The sequence below is a fragment of the Bison bison genome, unplaced genomic scaffold (genome assembly GCF_000754665.1).
Source record: "Bison bison bison isolate TAMUID 2011002044 unplaced genomic scaffold, Bison_UMD1.0 scf7180017864440, whole genome shotgun sequence".
Taxonomy (NCBI): Eukaryota; Metazoa; Chordata; class Mammalia; order Artiodactyla; family Bovidae; genus Bison; species Bison bison.
Genome location: NW_011495002.1, coordinates 193,283 through 209,165, shown reverse-complemented (window position 1 = coordinate 209,165; position 15,883 = coordinate 193,283). Strand labels below are relative to the sequence as shown.

At 39.1% G+C, this 15,883-nt stretch overlaps 1 protein-coding gene across 1 annotated transcript in view; it reads left to right on the top strand.

Annotated features, from left to right (window-relative positions):
- DNAH5 (dynein, axonemal, heavy chain 5) overlaps positions 1-15,883 on the top strand; it is a 332,324-nt gene that overhangs the window by 271,873 nt on the left and 44,568 nt on the right. Inside the window, exons 67-70 of the mRNA XM_010858794.1 lie at positions 6,350-6,593; positions 7,579-7,693; positions 8,194-8,384; positions 13,639-13,760. Of these exons, the coding sequence (XP_010857096.1) occupies positions 6,350-6,593; positions 7,579-7,693; positions 8,194-8,384; positions 13,639-13,760 (672 nt within the window). The remainder of the gene's footprint in view (positions 1-6,349; positions 6,594-7,578; positions 7,694-8,193; positions 8,385-13,638; positions 13,761-15,883) is intronic.

Here is a 15,883-nt window from a genome sequence, read left to right as displayed (position 1 = left end):
TTTCTCTAAAGCAAAGTCTTATGCAAGAAGTGAGCTTCATTGTTGCTATTGTTCAGTCACTCAGTCATGTCCAAATCTTTGTGACCCCATGGACTGTAGCATGCCAGGCTTCCCTGTCCTTCACTAACTCCTGGAGTTTCCTCAAACTCATAATCCATCGAGTCAGTGATACCATCCAACCATCTCATCCTCTGTTGCCCCCTTCTCCTCTTGCCTTCAACCTTTCCCAGCATCAGGATGTTTTCCAATGAGCCATCTCTTTGCATCAGGTGGCCAAAGTATTGGAGCTTCAGCATCAGTCTTTCCAGTGAATATTCATGGTTGATTTCCTTTAGATTGACTGGTTTTATCTCCTTGCTGTCCAAGGGACTCTCAAGAGACTTCTACAGCACCACAGTTTGAAAGCAGCAGTTCTTTGGCTCTGAGCTGCTGGACTTAATTGTGCTGGATTTTAAGTAGCCTGCTTTCTGCCTGAAGCCTTTCCTTTTGCAGCATCTGTTCTGCCCACTGTGCCCCTGAATTTGCTCACCCTGCTAAATCTTTGCAGCCTGGGCAAGTGGGTCTAAGTTGATCTCCAGTACTTTCAGGGAATTTTTTATCATCTAGTGACTCAGTTGATAAGAGCTTATGTCTGTGCCTATTTAAATTATTTCTTTGACTTTAGCAACAATGTACTATATTTTACAGTGATCACTTTTTGAATGATTGTAAAAATATCAATATTAAATGCTATTGAGCCAAGGAGGGGGTTATTGGAAGTTAAGAAAATCCCATAGGTATGAGGTTGATGTTGGAAAGCATCTAAGAAATTCCCTAAATGTGGGGAAACATTGAAACCAGTGGTAAACTTCTTCAGTCAGGATGAGTTATGCCTTTACTGTTCTGTTGATCCTTCTGGTGAAAGGAGGCTCGGAACAGTACCTTAGGATGCAAGGGAAAGGCCACTCGTCTTTGAGTCCATAAATTCACCAGCTGTCCAGTGTTCTGGGAATACAGGCAGTGAGGAGGAGTCTTATTATCACGCAGGATCTGGTCTCACGAATGCTCTGCTGTCCAGCCTGTCAGACCCTCAGGTTTGTTTACTTAAGAAACAAATGGAAACCATAGAGCATATGAATGGAAGGAAGGCAGATTTTTAAGCAACTTTATGATTTTCTCTGTGCTTCAAGGAAGTCTTTTTAAATGCATGGGCTGTCCAAGTTCACATCAAAGTCCTGTATAATTGTTGATCCGATGTTGTTCTTGTAAGTAAATTTAGACAGCTTCCTGTTGTCACCAGAAGGTGATGTATTGAGACCTTTTTAAACAGGCAGCAAACCAGTAGCCCTCCAGAAACTTTCCTTTAAAGAAACCCATTCTCTTAGGGTCTCTCTCATCTTGATCCTAGAGGATAAGACAGAAACTGAAAGAGAACTATATACTCCTTGGAGAGAAATATTCATATTAGTTAACAACCTCTACTGGCCATACAATGCAAAGCCTCAAGGGTCATCATTGTTCAGAATTTCAGATGAGCAAACAGGTGTGTGATTTAATTCTTTTGGATGTAGAAGGACCTGAACTTGGTGGAACTGACATGAAAAGTAACTTAATAAAGACACTAAATAGACATTGTTATTGCCAGCTCATTTGGTGGACAAACAAATAAATCTGAGTTCAGTTGTTTAACCTTTCATTTTAATTACCACTGCAAGGTACAGAGAGAAGAATCTTTGGGAATGAAAGCCTGAATGATACCTTAAAATGAGAACTGTGAAGGCTGCCATCTATTTCCTTTGATTGTTTCTAAAACTCTGGTGATAGATGAATTTTATGTCCACAAAGAATTTTTGTTTTCATTTGTATCTTCATTGAGCCACTCAATTAAAGAAAATTATTTATTTATTATTTTTGGCAATGCTGGATCTTTGTTGCTGCATGGGCTCTTCTCTAGTTGCGGCAGGTGGGGGCTGCTCTCTAGCTGCAGTGCTCAGGCTTCTCACTTTGATGGCTTCTCTTGATGTGGAACACAGGCTCTAGGGTACACGGGTTTCAGTTGTTGCGGTGTGTGGGGTCTGTAGTTGTAGCTCCTGGGCTCTAGAGCACAGGCTCAATAGTTTTGGCACATGGACTTGGTTGCTGCACGGCACATGGGATCTTCTCAAGTCAGGGATTTGAACCCGTGTCTCCTGCATTGACAGATTCTTTACGACTGAGCCACCAGGGAAGCCCTTAAGCCACTTAAGTTTTGATCATTTAATTAATTAATAGTACATTTCCTGAACTTGTGCTGAATCACTACTGTACTTTCTTACTCAATTTGGGAATCCTTTTCACATTATCACAGTTTACATAACATTTTTTGTTTTAGCCTTAATATAAAGAATACATCCCGTGGAGAAGGGAATCTTCCTGATCCAGGGATCGGGCTCAGGCCTCCTGCATTGCAGGCAGTTTCTTTACCATTTGAGCCACCAGGGAAGCCCTCAATATAAAGAATACTAACACAAATGTTTACTATTCTCTGTGTGTGTGTATCTGTTGTCTGTCTGTCTGTCTGTGTGTTAAGAGATAATCCCTTTGTTGGGAAAAATGCTTATAGACAAAATTATTTTGCTTAATTCTCCCCTACATATTAATTTGAAGAAGAACAGTATTTGGAAATAAAGTTGTAGTTCAACAGAACTGTGTTAACATCAATCATACAAATGAAAATATGCCTAAAACTTTATCCCAAAGTAGGTTTTCCACTGAAAAATCTCATGGAAAGCAAACAGCAATTCTTCTGTTTTTTCAGAGATATCTTTCTGTGTCCTCTATTGTTCTAGTCTAATGTTTGGCAACTGGGGTGGTATTTATTTATTTTTTAAATTTAATTTTATAGTGAATAGTTTGATTTTGTAATTCCAAATATTACTTTTCGTTGTAGTATTTACTTTAGATTATTTCATCAGTATCGAACTATGGGGGAAATGTACTTCTTAGCCTTATATTAATCCTTTGGGAAGATAAGCATTACTTTAATTGACAATTTTATTTAATTAGTGTTGTTAATGATAATAAATAGAACACAACCATCTCAATAAAGTTTAAACTTTTACTTAACTCTTTAAAATCAGGGATGGAGTAATTTTGTACCTTATTGTATGTGTTACTAATAACTATGTTTATTAATAATGGTTTTCATAAGCAACATGGAGCATAATTTTAGTCTCAATCCCATAGTTCTCAAGGGGAGATGAGATTGGAAATGTAGATTGTAACAGGTTTTATAAACTATGTTGAAAATTTTGGACAAATAGTAAAGGGAAATCCCTCAATGACTTGGGGCAGAAAATGGGGTGATGACAGCAAAAGATCAGCAGGGAGACCAGTCATGGTTAGAGCAGTCCTCCAAGCAAAAATTAAAACCTAAATTATGGCAATTGCTGTGTAATTGGAAAAAAAAAATGGGCAGAAGAAAAATTACTTTGTAGGAAGACTCAATAAGACTTGGTGCAGTTTTGGGATTTGATGGTCTGTCTCCAGCAGACAGGAATACATGAATCCTTATCATTATAAGCGGAAGATTAGAATGTTCTCCTTTTTAAAATTCCCATTTCAACTACTTTACTATGCTTTTATGATATGTGACATTTGCAAATGTGATTTATTTTGTATTGACTTATTTTATTTTTAAACTACTGATTTCCAAATAAATGTTACACTGCATCTGAAAAATCCATGCTGGAAATGAATCAAGGGAGAGGGTGGAGGATAAGAGACATATTCTGTGCAGCTATTGTGATCTAGGCACTGGTTTCAGCTACTCTGCTGGTGATACCCGCACAATCTCTCTCTGAGCTGATTTATGTACATTTTGCAGATGAAGAAACTGAGGCATATAGACTTATGTAACATGGTGAAGGTCATGCAGTTAGTAAGTTCTGGGAGTTAGAACTGAAACAAGTCTTCTTGATGTAAAAATCCTCACTCTTCCCACTGCTTTGCTTTCCTTTTCTTACCTGTCTTCAGGCGAGGACTTTAGAGTCCTCTAGGGACTTATCTCTAGAGTCCTTACCTCTAGGGACTCAGAAATGATAATGAGAGTACATAAAATTTAGGAATATGGCAATAATAATATTTGAATTATTTCCGTTTAATTTTATTATCACTTTATTTCCTAGTGTGACCATATTGCAAGTGCATTTATTGTAACTGTTTATGGAAATGATTTTTATAGTAGTCATTAAACGTCACTTGTTTGTACTAATTTCTACAGAAGCTCAAATTTGAGATTCTTATCTAGTGAATAAATGAATTAAAATGACTGGTAAGAAAGCTTTCAAATGTAACCAAATAGCATATGAAAGCAAAGATAAGTAAGTCTTAATTACATTGTTATATCTCAAAGAATTAAGAATAGATACAAGTTTGTTTAGTTAAGGAGCATTTGTTTTGCTTAAGGAGAGAATTTTTCTTTTCTAGAATATTCTAGACCTAACTCACTGTGCTTAGAGCATGAGTTGGGAGTCCGGTAGGGTGCCAGCCACCTAATTGTTTAACCAATGGTGAATAACTAGCTGGACTGTAAAGCAGAGGCCAGTGCTCTGTGCTCTTTGTCTGTATGCATTTTCGTTATCAGGACCTTTATTTGTAATTTTATGGTTTTTGTTACAAAGGCAGAATTTTCATGTCTGTATTTCTGGCACTAAGACATGACTAGATTTTCTGGTAACTAACATGTTTCAGTTTATCAGTTTGAAAAAGGGGTAGAGTGATTAATCATTCATTCTGCAGTATTGAGAGCTGACCATATACCAGCATTGTACTAAGAGCTAGAGAACGTATCAATGAACTGAAAATTCCTTGGAGCGTAACTATTAAGTAAATTGTGTGTTATATTATAAAGTAAATAGTCATGTCATTAGTGAATAGTCTCATTATGTTTTATATGTTTTCATATGATTCATCGCTGTGTATAACTTTAGATTTCTAGTTTTCTAGGTAGGATATAGAATCTACAAAACCTGCTGAGTCATTCTAGAATACCTAATTGAGTATGGACCTTTCTGAAGCCACTCTTCAACGTGAGCTTGGTACCACATGCCTGGTAGCTGGACCTGAACTGCTGACAGTGCTTTCCCATTCAAGGCACCTGCATTTAATCCTAGTTTTCCCAAATTGTATTTACACTCAAATGTGCATAGCTTCTTTAGTGATGCAACTAAGTGTAGGTAGGCACCTTGTCAATGGACACTATATTTAGAAAGGTCTTCAAGCAAACTTGCAGATGCATATTTTTCTCTTTAAATTTTATTTTAATTTTTGACATCTTATTCTTGGGTTTATCATTGATGCAGATTGACTACTTAATTTTTATTAAAAAAATTTTTTTTGACCATACCACAAGGCATGTGGGATCATAGTTCCCCGACCAGGGATCAAACCCTTGTCCCCTGCAGTGGACGCGCATGCTCTCTACGGTTTTGAACCCCCAGGGAAGTCCTTCTTTGCAGATTTTAACTTCTATGTTCTCATCATCTTTTCCTTTTTTGATTCTTTCATTAACCTCCAGTTAGAATCACTCATGAAACAATTTGACTTTCATGTACGGGTTTGACCTGGTGCCTGAAGCATATTGTCTCTGGTTTTTCATGGCCATTTCCTCCTTCCTTCACCCTCACCAACCCCATCTTTTCTTTCCTTCTCTTTCACCGTCTCTCTTTCTCCAAACTCCCTATAAGGAAGAAATAGCCAATCAGGACAGTAATCTCCCAAAGCCATTTTCTCCCCAGCTTCCCGTAAAGGTTTTTCGGGAAGGATTCAGAACTTCCCTTCTCTTTAAGAGAACAGCATCTTTCCTTTTCAAGTCAAGATGATTTTTCAATTTATATGTACCCACAGTAATAGCACAGTTTGCCTGCCTAACTTTTGGACACTTGCTTTTCACAGAGTTGGAACTATTTCAACAGGCAAGTTGAAAATAAATTCATTCAAATGACAATAGAGCTCTTTTAAGCAAGAAACTAAGCAGAGATACATGTATTTAATTTGAGCTGGATATGTTATAGTCAAACAAATTTCAGTTTCATCAAAACAGGAATAAATATGATCACAAAAGTCACTTAAAGCTGAGTTGACTTTAGGAAATAAATGGATGGCAAATTGTTAGCATTGGTAATATTTTTAGCACATTTTTATGTTGCTTGCCACCAATTCTTTCCTCTATGAATTCATCTCCTCTGATTTTGATGTCTGTATTTCCTGCAGTCAAACATGATAACTACAGTGCAGTAACTCGAGAGAGCCCAATAGGTAAACTTTTTTAAGGAATAGCTAAATGATAGTTGTTAATTAAGGAAGAAAATATATTTATGCAAATTAACAGGAATTGGAGAAAGAAAGAACTCATCTCATGGAAGATGTAACTGCAAACAAAAGGAAGATGAAGGAGCTAGAAGATAATTTGCTTTACCGTCTAACCAGCACTCAGGGGTCCCTGGTGGAAGACGAGAGTCTCATCCTTGTGTTGAGTAAGACAAAAAAGACAGCTGAGGAGGTGACACAGAAGCTGGAAATTTCAGCTGAGACAGAAATTCAAATTAACTCAGCCCGGGAGGAATATAGACCCGGTGAGTTTGGTAATGAAAGACAAATGTCACAGGAAAATGAAGCAAGAAATGAGAATTAGAGAAATCGAAGTAAGGATGTTATGAAAACGACTGTGTGATGTGGGGTGGCCATTTATGTTTTATGCCATTTCTTTAAATATTCAGCAAAATTGAGATGAAGAAATTTTATGATGGTATAAATTTTCTAAGCGCTTATAATTCATGTTATTGGCAGATTCCTTAAGGTTCCTGTGAACTTATTTTTAAACCAGAAAGTTAGGAGGAGAGCTTTCTGAGGACATCTGACTGCAAATTAGTGAAGTCTGAGTAATTCATGCTGCGTTTGTGGGCCATTTATTAGTTGTTTATCATTGGTAACAATAAGCCTGTGTTTTGTTTGTAGTCTTCCTAATAGGAAGGTAGTTCTCATGGGAACTCTTCAGTCTTATCCATGAATCAACAAATCAGTGTTGTTTATGGGTTATAAAGGGAACCTGCTAAAAGAATTCAATTTCCGTTAGTAATTTATCATGCCTTCTGGAAAAATAATGGAAACGATATCTACTGGTGGGCAGTCAGGAGCATCATCTCTGTGATGCCTTGGTTTGCCAACTTGAGGCCAGGGTTAGTCAGGGCTTCTTCATGGAGCTTAAGAACAAGGTCCTTACAGTGCCTATGCAATTTGCTGGGTGTTACAACCTGTGCTGTCCCACCAGTTGTCTTCTCTACCTATGAGAAAATGTAATAAAATGTATTTATAAGGGATCTAGAGATTCTACAATGGAAAGTATTACTTAATGAGGGCAAACAGCAGACTACTTGTACAGAGCTTATAAAGAAGAATTAAATGTATATGATGACATTGCTCTAGATGCCCATTGCTGAAAGACAGTCATTGCTAAGGCTATGAACGTTGTTGTTTTCCTTTAGCATTCAGACTGATCTGTGCTCGGGTCATTGGTTGTCCACCCTCATCGCAAGTGCAACCTTGGTCTTTGTCTTTCAGTTGCCACCCGGGGTAGCATCCTCTACTTTCTCATCACGGAGATGCGCTTGGTTAATGAGATGTATCAGACTTCGCTCCGCCAGTTTCTTGGCTTGTTTGACCTTTCCTTGGTCAGGTACGTCCGTACTCAGGAAGCCAAGCTGAATTCGGTATCTGTGGGATAGAATGATGATATTATGTTGATAACTGCCCCCCCCCCGCCTTTGCTACTAAGCATCTTCTTCTTTTTTAATCTAAATTGAGCATAATTACCAGTATGTTAACAAATTATTCTCATTTGTTATTTTATGCTCAGAGAAAGTTCTACCAACTATTCATCCATTGATTGATTCCTTTGGGTTCACGAGTTTCTACTTAACAAGAAAATTCCCCAGATGTTGTTGTGAGTGATAATGTTTGGCGGGTAAAATTTTATTCAGACGATGTGAAGGATTCTCTTATATTATTTCATGTTGAGAGAATGCTTGTTATTTCAGATTTAGGAGGCTTACTAATGATGCATATAAAATAAGAATTGGTCCTCCAGAGTTACTTGTTTTCCATGAAAGACGTTGTTTTTAAGAACAATTGAAAAGGGCAGTGGGCTAAACCTGATTTAAATGCTGTCTCCTCCAGGTCTGTCAAGAGCCCAATTACAAGCAAGAGGATCGCTAATATCATTGAGCACATGACCTATGAGGTTTTTAAGTACACAGCCCGGGGGTTGTATGAGGAGCACAAATTCCTGTTCACGCTGCTGCTTACCCTGAAGATTGACATCCAGAGGAACCGAGTCAAGCATGAAGAGTTTCTCACCCTTATTAAAGGTCAGTATAAGACTAGAAAGCATTGTGCCATTGTACGAATTATTGTGAGGGTCGTATGTGTGTTTTAGTTGTAGTTTCTTTGCATTTCATTAAAGATTACACTTATGAGAGATATTTTATTTGTTCATTTATTGCATGAAATTAAAAAAAAATTATTTATTGTATTTAAAAAATATATCAGTTTAATTCAGTTCAGTCGCTCAGTCGTGTCCGATTCTTTGCAACCCCATGAATTGCAGCACGCCAGGCCTCCCTGTCCATAACCAACTCCCGGAGTTCACCCAAACTCATGTCCATCGACTCGGTGATGCCATCCAGTCATCTCATCCTCTGTCGTCCTCTTCTTCTACTGCCCCCAATCCCTCCCAGCATCAGAGTCTTTTCCAGTGAGTCAGCTCTTCGCATGAGGTGGTCAAAGTATTGGAGTTTCAGCTTTAGCATCAGTCCTTCCAAAGAACACCCAGGACTGGTCTCCCTTAGAATGGACTGGTTGGATCTCCTTGCAGTCCAAGGGACTCTCAAGAGTCTCCTCCAACACCACATTTCAAAAGCATCAATTCTTTGGTGCTCAGCTTTCTTCACAGTCCAACTTTCACATCCATACATGACCACTGGAAAAACCATAGCCTTGACTAGATATATTTTGTGCTGGGTCTTTGTTGCTCTAGGGACTTCTCTGTTGGCTCAGACGGTAAAGCATCTGTCTACAATACGAGAGACCCGAGTTCGATCCCTGGGTTGGGAAAATCCCCTGGAGAAGGAAATGGCAACCCACTCCAGTACTCTTGCCTGGAGAATCCCATGGATAGAGGAGCCTGGTAGGCTACAGTCCATGAGGTTGCAAAGAATCGGACATGACTGAGTGACTTCACTTTCACTTTGTTGCTCTGCATGGACTTTCCCTAGTTGCAGGAAGCAGCGGCTACTCTTTGTTGTGGTGAGAAGGCTTCTCATTATGACAGCCTCTCTTTTTGTGGAGAACAGGCTCTAGGTGCACAGGCTGCAGTAGCTGCAGCACATGAGTTCAGTGGCTGCAGCTTGCTGGCTCTAGGGCATGGCATCAGTAGTTACGGAGCATGGGCTTAGTTGCTGTGTGGCATGTGGAATCTTCCAGGACCAGGGATCAAACTTGTGTCCCCTGCATTGGAGGCGGATTCTTATCCACTCTACCAGCAGGCAAGTCCCTGCGTGAATATTTATTGAGAACCTTCTGTGTACTAGGACACAGAATAGGCACTTGGAACACTTAATAAGCAAGTAAATTATGTAGTATGTGAGAAACTAATAAACACTGTGGCAGGGGGGAAATAGAAGGATAAGGGAGATGGGGAGTTACACAGTATGTGGAGTGAGGGGATGTGTTAACATTTTAAATGGGATGTTTAATGGGATTTCTAATGGAGTGGGACTCCTGAGAGATGGACAGGTGAGCCAAGGCCTGGAGGAGCAGGGGGTTCTGGCCTTGGGGACGTTTAGAGAAGTGCCGAAGGAAGAGGAGCTGGCATCAGTGCCTCTGCTGGGAGGGAGCCTCATACTGTCTCCAATGTGATGGAGGCAAAGCACAGCAAACACGGTGGCTGAGCAGTGGTGAGCAACCATGCTACTCATCCCATGTATATTTCCTCTGTGTCTGTTGCAGCATTGTTCACAGGTTGAACAATTAGGCTAGCCAGTATTGAGCAGGCTCTGGGAATTGGTGATGGACAGGGAGGCCTGGCACGCTGCAGTCCATGGGGTCACAGAGTCGGACATGATTGAGCGACTGAACTGAACTGATTGAAAGTGAAAGTTAGTTCCATAGTTGTGTCTGACCCTTTGTGACCCCATGGACTGGCTCACCAGGCTCCTCTGTCCATGGAATTTTCCAGGCAAGCTGACCAAAAAGATTTTGGGGTTTTTCCATAAGATGTTATGGGAAAAACTCAAATGAACTTTTTGGCCAACCCAATATTACACATTTCTAAAGAAAGTTTTACTTTTTTTTTTTTTTAATTTTTAATTTTTTTTAAAATTTTATTTTATTTTTAAACTTTACAATATTGTATTAGTTTTGCCAAATATGCCCTGAATATTCATTGGAAGGACTGTTGCTGAAGCTCTAATACTTTGGCTACCTGATGAGAACTGACTCATTAGAAAAGACCCTGATGCTGGGAAAGATTGAAGGCAGGAGGAGAAGGGGATGATACAGCATGAGATGGTTGGATGGCATCAGTGACTCAATGGACATGAGTTTGAGAAAGCTCCAGTAGATAGTGGAGGACAAAAGAGCCTGACATGCTGGTGTCTATGGGGTCGCAAAGAGTCAGACGCAACTTAGTGACTGAACAACAATGCATACATAGCTTGTAATGGCAATGAAGACTCATCATTTAGACACGAAAATTTAGAAATGTATGATTTTGGGATGATATCTCTTTCTGTGTCTTCTTTGTCTCTAATCCTTGAACCCTTGCCCTTGTTTCTTTATGTTCCAAGCTTCCTAAATCAGAGCACGTGGAAGATGAATAGTCTGGAGAGACATCACCTTAGGTAGACGTGTAGGTCTAGGTGTGGCCTTCTTCAGGGAGTCCTTTGTATATCACTGATTTCTGACCTCAGTGACTCTGGCCCTTCAGTTTATGCGGTTTCCTATGGCAAAGTTGTTCCTGACATCCTCAATTCAGGCATAAGATGCCTTTCTCGATGGGAATGACATTGACCTTGACATCCAGAAATGGTTGAGATACTGTAAAGTATGTTACAGTTTGGCATAATCAAAACAAACATGGAATTTAGAGTTGGGAAGAATTTAAGGGAAAATAGTGGCTTTGCCACTTTGGGATAAGTGGTTTTGAGGAGGTTATTTAAACTTTTCAAGGTTCAGTTGCCTTGGCTATGAAGCAAGGATAGTCATGTCTACATAATAGGATTATTGAGAATTCACACAATTTATATAAACCCTGGAACATAGAATATGCTCTGCAGATGATGGGCATTGTTATTTTATCTTTATTTTTTTAGTTTATTTCGATTTGTCTGAGGCTTGCCTAGGTTGGACAGGATTTTGTGGACTTCCTGCATTCAGCACCAATTTCTTATGCTCCTTTAGGACATACGGCTTCTTAAGATTTCCCTTTGTTAGCTATGTTGGTGAGAGTTGCCCAAAGACATCAACTCCCTCTGTAAGGATTTTAAAATCACTTAGTTCAAAATGTTTAGATAGCAATAGTGTTTTGATCTTTTAATTTACTCATCTCTAAGATGGGAAAAGGTGAGTCCAGAGGTCTTTCTCAGTCTGCCTTAGTGATGTCACTTCATGATTGTGTGGTACAGCTTGTATGAATCATTATAAGCATGTTTCAGTTTTACAAAGTTTAATGATAAAGATTTAATTCTCAATCATCTTTAGAATTTATTTTGAATTATTGCTATCCCAGCTGTTCATTCTTTGGGAGTCCATCTAATCTGGTGTCATATTACCGAGGAATATGTCCCCACCCTCCACTACAGTATTCTTTGTGGCCCATTATACCCTTCCGAGGCAGCCAAGATATTTACGACAGAATTACCCTCTATTAAACGATGAATAATGCTATGGTTTCAAGGAACCCTCTTTTCCATGAAAGTCATTTCTCTAACCATGTGGTGGATACGTTGTTCTTTTCAGTTTGTTGGAAAATGGACATTTTCCATGGAAATCGGTGTGACATTTTTCAACACAGTGCCATTGCACTTAGTTCTTTAACTGCTCCCTGGTGTTCAAGCAATCTGTTTTGATTTTATGAGCTAATATTTTCACTGAAATGACTTCACTTACGTCTTGTTCCACTTACCTTGGAAGTTGACTAAGATGGCTTTGGCAAAAGACAGCAATTTCATGGGGTCGATGGTACCTGAATGAGGCAGAGATTGCCTCAATAAATATCTTGAGTATTATTATTTGTTTATGACCTGCTCTGTTCAAAAACATATTGTAGCCAAATGGGTTGGTTATATCCTTTTAAGAATTATGCTTAGAGCATATTTTTCCTGAAGCATTTTAATAGATGTTATTTATTAAATGGTATATTGTATCCTATAGAAGACTTGCTAGCTCTTGCTTTGACTTAAAATATGATTGTTCACACATTTAGTTTTTCTGGGATGGACCACAGTAACATTTTAAGCTGTCATTTATTTATTTTATGGTGCTATGAGAGTTGTATGAGTTATATGAGGTTAGATGAATTATCAGTAAAGAGATAGGAGTCAGTACCCAACGGAAATGTTTGTTGTGGGTAGATTGATCAAGAATAAGTGACATAGCACAGAGCCCTTGGATGTGCTCAACATGGATGTAAATAATATACTGGTTCATAGAGGAGAATCTCTTAAACATAGGTAGTGTTACAAACAAATCTAGATAAATTCCTTCCTTAAAATGTTGTTGTTCAGTTGGTCAGTCGTGTCTGACTCTTTGCGACCTCATGGACTGCAGCAGTCCAGGCTTCCTTGTCATTCACTATCTCCTGGAGTTTGCTCATACTCATGTCCATTGAGTCGGTGATGCCATCTGATAGTGAAACTCATCCTTAAAATGAACTTGTATCAATATTTGGCAGCTCTTCATGCTGACAACAGCTGGTCATTTAGTGACTCTCAGCTGTGTCCTTGATCCCGTTTTGAGTGCTTCACTGTCACCTTATGTATTTTCTGTCATTATCACAACACCTGAAGTGAAAGTGAAAGTGTTAGTCTCTTAGTGATGTTAGACTCTTGTGACCCCATGGACTATAGCCTGCCAAGCTGCTCTGCCCGTGGAATTCTCTAGGCAAGAGTGCTGGAGTGGGTTACCATTTCCTTCTTCAGGGAATCTTCCTGAACCAGGGATCGAACCTGGGTCTCCCTCATTGCAGGGAGATTCATTACTGTCTGAACCACCAGGCAACACCTCGGTGTCATTATTCCCACTGTATGTATTTGAATACACAGTCCCAGACCGATGAGTTGACTTGTCACACACCTTGGCCAGGTGTAGCTAAAACAGAATGTATCACTTACCTGGATCCAGCCCTATATCACTGATCCTTAAATGTGTTTTTCTGAAACTGTCTGTTCCTTTATTAAATGTTAAAGCTTGTTTATCACTATGATTTATATTTCTGAGTTTAATAAATGTTAAGGTAGTAAAAGAATTGATATTAAAATAGTTTCAGCAAGTTTTTTTTTTTTAATACAGATATTGTTTGTACAGAAACAAAATTTTATTAACATAATATATTTAACTTGAAAGGTGGTGCCTCCTTGGACTTGAAAGCCTGTCCTCCTAAACCATCTAAATGGATCCTAGACATGACCTGGCTAAATTTGGTGGAACTCAGCAAACTTAGACAGTTTTCTGATGTCCTTGATCAGGTAACTTGTACTTTGAATAAACTTATGATAATATCCCAGTGGGCAGCTTCCTGATTTATCCCTGGCTGTTTGGGGAAGAGAAAGATTTCTTGCTGCTGTCACTCCTAAAATGGAATGACCAGTGCTTGACCTTCCTCATGGCTCATTCATATTCTGATAAAGTACACTCCACCCATGGCAGGCTGGTCTCCAGGAAGTAATTAGTTGCCCAGGAAGTTTAACTGATGCTGTCCTGGGCCATATGTCAGTATCACCAATTGGAGGTCTACCAGTGGGAAAACAGATTCAATTAGTTTAAGAGATTGCTTTTACAATATAAAATCATGCTATTTTCGATATTTTTTTTGTTTTTCTACTCAAAATGAAACTCTAGTATTGCTTTTCTTAAAAAAAAAAAAGAGATTAGATATGGTCAAGAAGTTTTATCATCTTCCTATAGATTGAATGACGAGAAATAGGAACAACCTGCCCTTGAATGCTAAATATCCTTTCTTGCCTCTAGTTCCTGTCTCTCTCTTCTTCCTCTCCTTGTTTGTACTGCCTTAGCTAGGCATCTGGGTATGAATCTAACACAAACACCTGGCCGTTTATTTCTAGAAGTTGTTGTACTTTCATAAACAGCCAGTTTTGGATGAATTGTGTGTATATTGGAATTATGGCACTTGGGTACAGAAAGTTGAATTGGGACAAATCAAGAAACAGGTTCTTGAAAATCTGATGACCAGCAGGAAGTTGCGTGAATAGCAAGGTTGCTTTCTTCAGCTGCACATTGAAGGCTTTGACCAGAAAATGTCCAAACACTGGTCCTTTTTCAAAACTGATGTATGATTGGGCTTTCCTGGTGGCTCAGATGGTAAAGAATCTGCCTGCAATGCAGGAGACCTGGGTTTGATCCCTGGGTCTGGAAGATCCCCTGGATACCCATTCCAGTGTTCTTGCCTGGAGAATCCCATGGACAGAGGAGGAGCCTGATGGACTACAATCCACGGGGTCACAGAGTCGGACTTAATTGAGCAACTAACACTTTCACACATAGTTGATTCACAGTGTTATGTTATTTTCTGGTGTACAGAAAAGTGATTTAGCTTTATATATACACATGGACACACACATACACACTATATTCTTTCTCATTAGGGCTTATTATAAGATATTGAATATAGTTCCCTGTACTGCAGGACCTTGTTGTTTATCTATTTTGTATATAGAAGCTTATATCTGCCAATCCCAAACCCCTGGTTTCTCTCTCTCCTACCCTCTTTCCTTTTTTGTAACCATACATTTGTTTTCTATGTCTGTGAGTTTGCTTCTGTTTCATAAGTAAATCTATTTGTATTGCATTTTAGAAATGATGTGTATGTGTATGTTAGTCACTCAGTTGTGTCTGACTCTTTGGGACCCCATGGACTGTGGCCTGCCAGTCTCCTCTGTCCATCAGGTTCTCCAGGCCAGAATACTGGAGTGGGTAGCCATTCTCTTTTCTAGGGGATCTTCCTGACCCAGGGATTGAACCCAGGTCTTCTGCATTGTGGGCAGATTCTTTACCACCTGAGCCACCAGGGAAGCCTTTAGAAATGATGTCATATGGTATTTGTCCTAACGTTGGTCCTTGACTTTGCCAGCTTAGGTTGACGGAAAGCTTGAGCTGTATTTTTATGTTTTGGCTTAGGCCTGGTGATGACCGTGTAATTTGGGTGCAAGCTATTCTCTTGGGTTAAACAGCTTTTCTTTGGGAGATTTTAATGAATTCTAGCTTCTTCCCCTATGGGGTAACTCCTGGTGACCTTTCTTGTACCATTATTTGTTATTGAAGCAACTGTCTTCTGGATCTTATATTTTATACCTGAAATCCCTCCACATAATGTAGTCTTTTGTGATTTGAAACAGGTTATTTTTTATTCTTACATGATACTTTCTGAATATGAACCCATATGCCTTTTTCCTTTGATTACACCTCTGAGAAATACACTTGGAGCTTTTTTTTTTTTTTAATTGAAGTATGATTGCTTAACCATGTTGTTAGTTCCAATGAAGTGAACCAGCTAAATGTATACATATATCCCCTCCCTTGTAGACCCTCCCTCCCACCCACCCCCTATCCCACCCCCCTAGGTCATCACAGA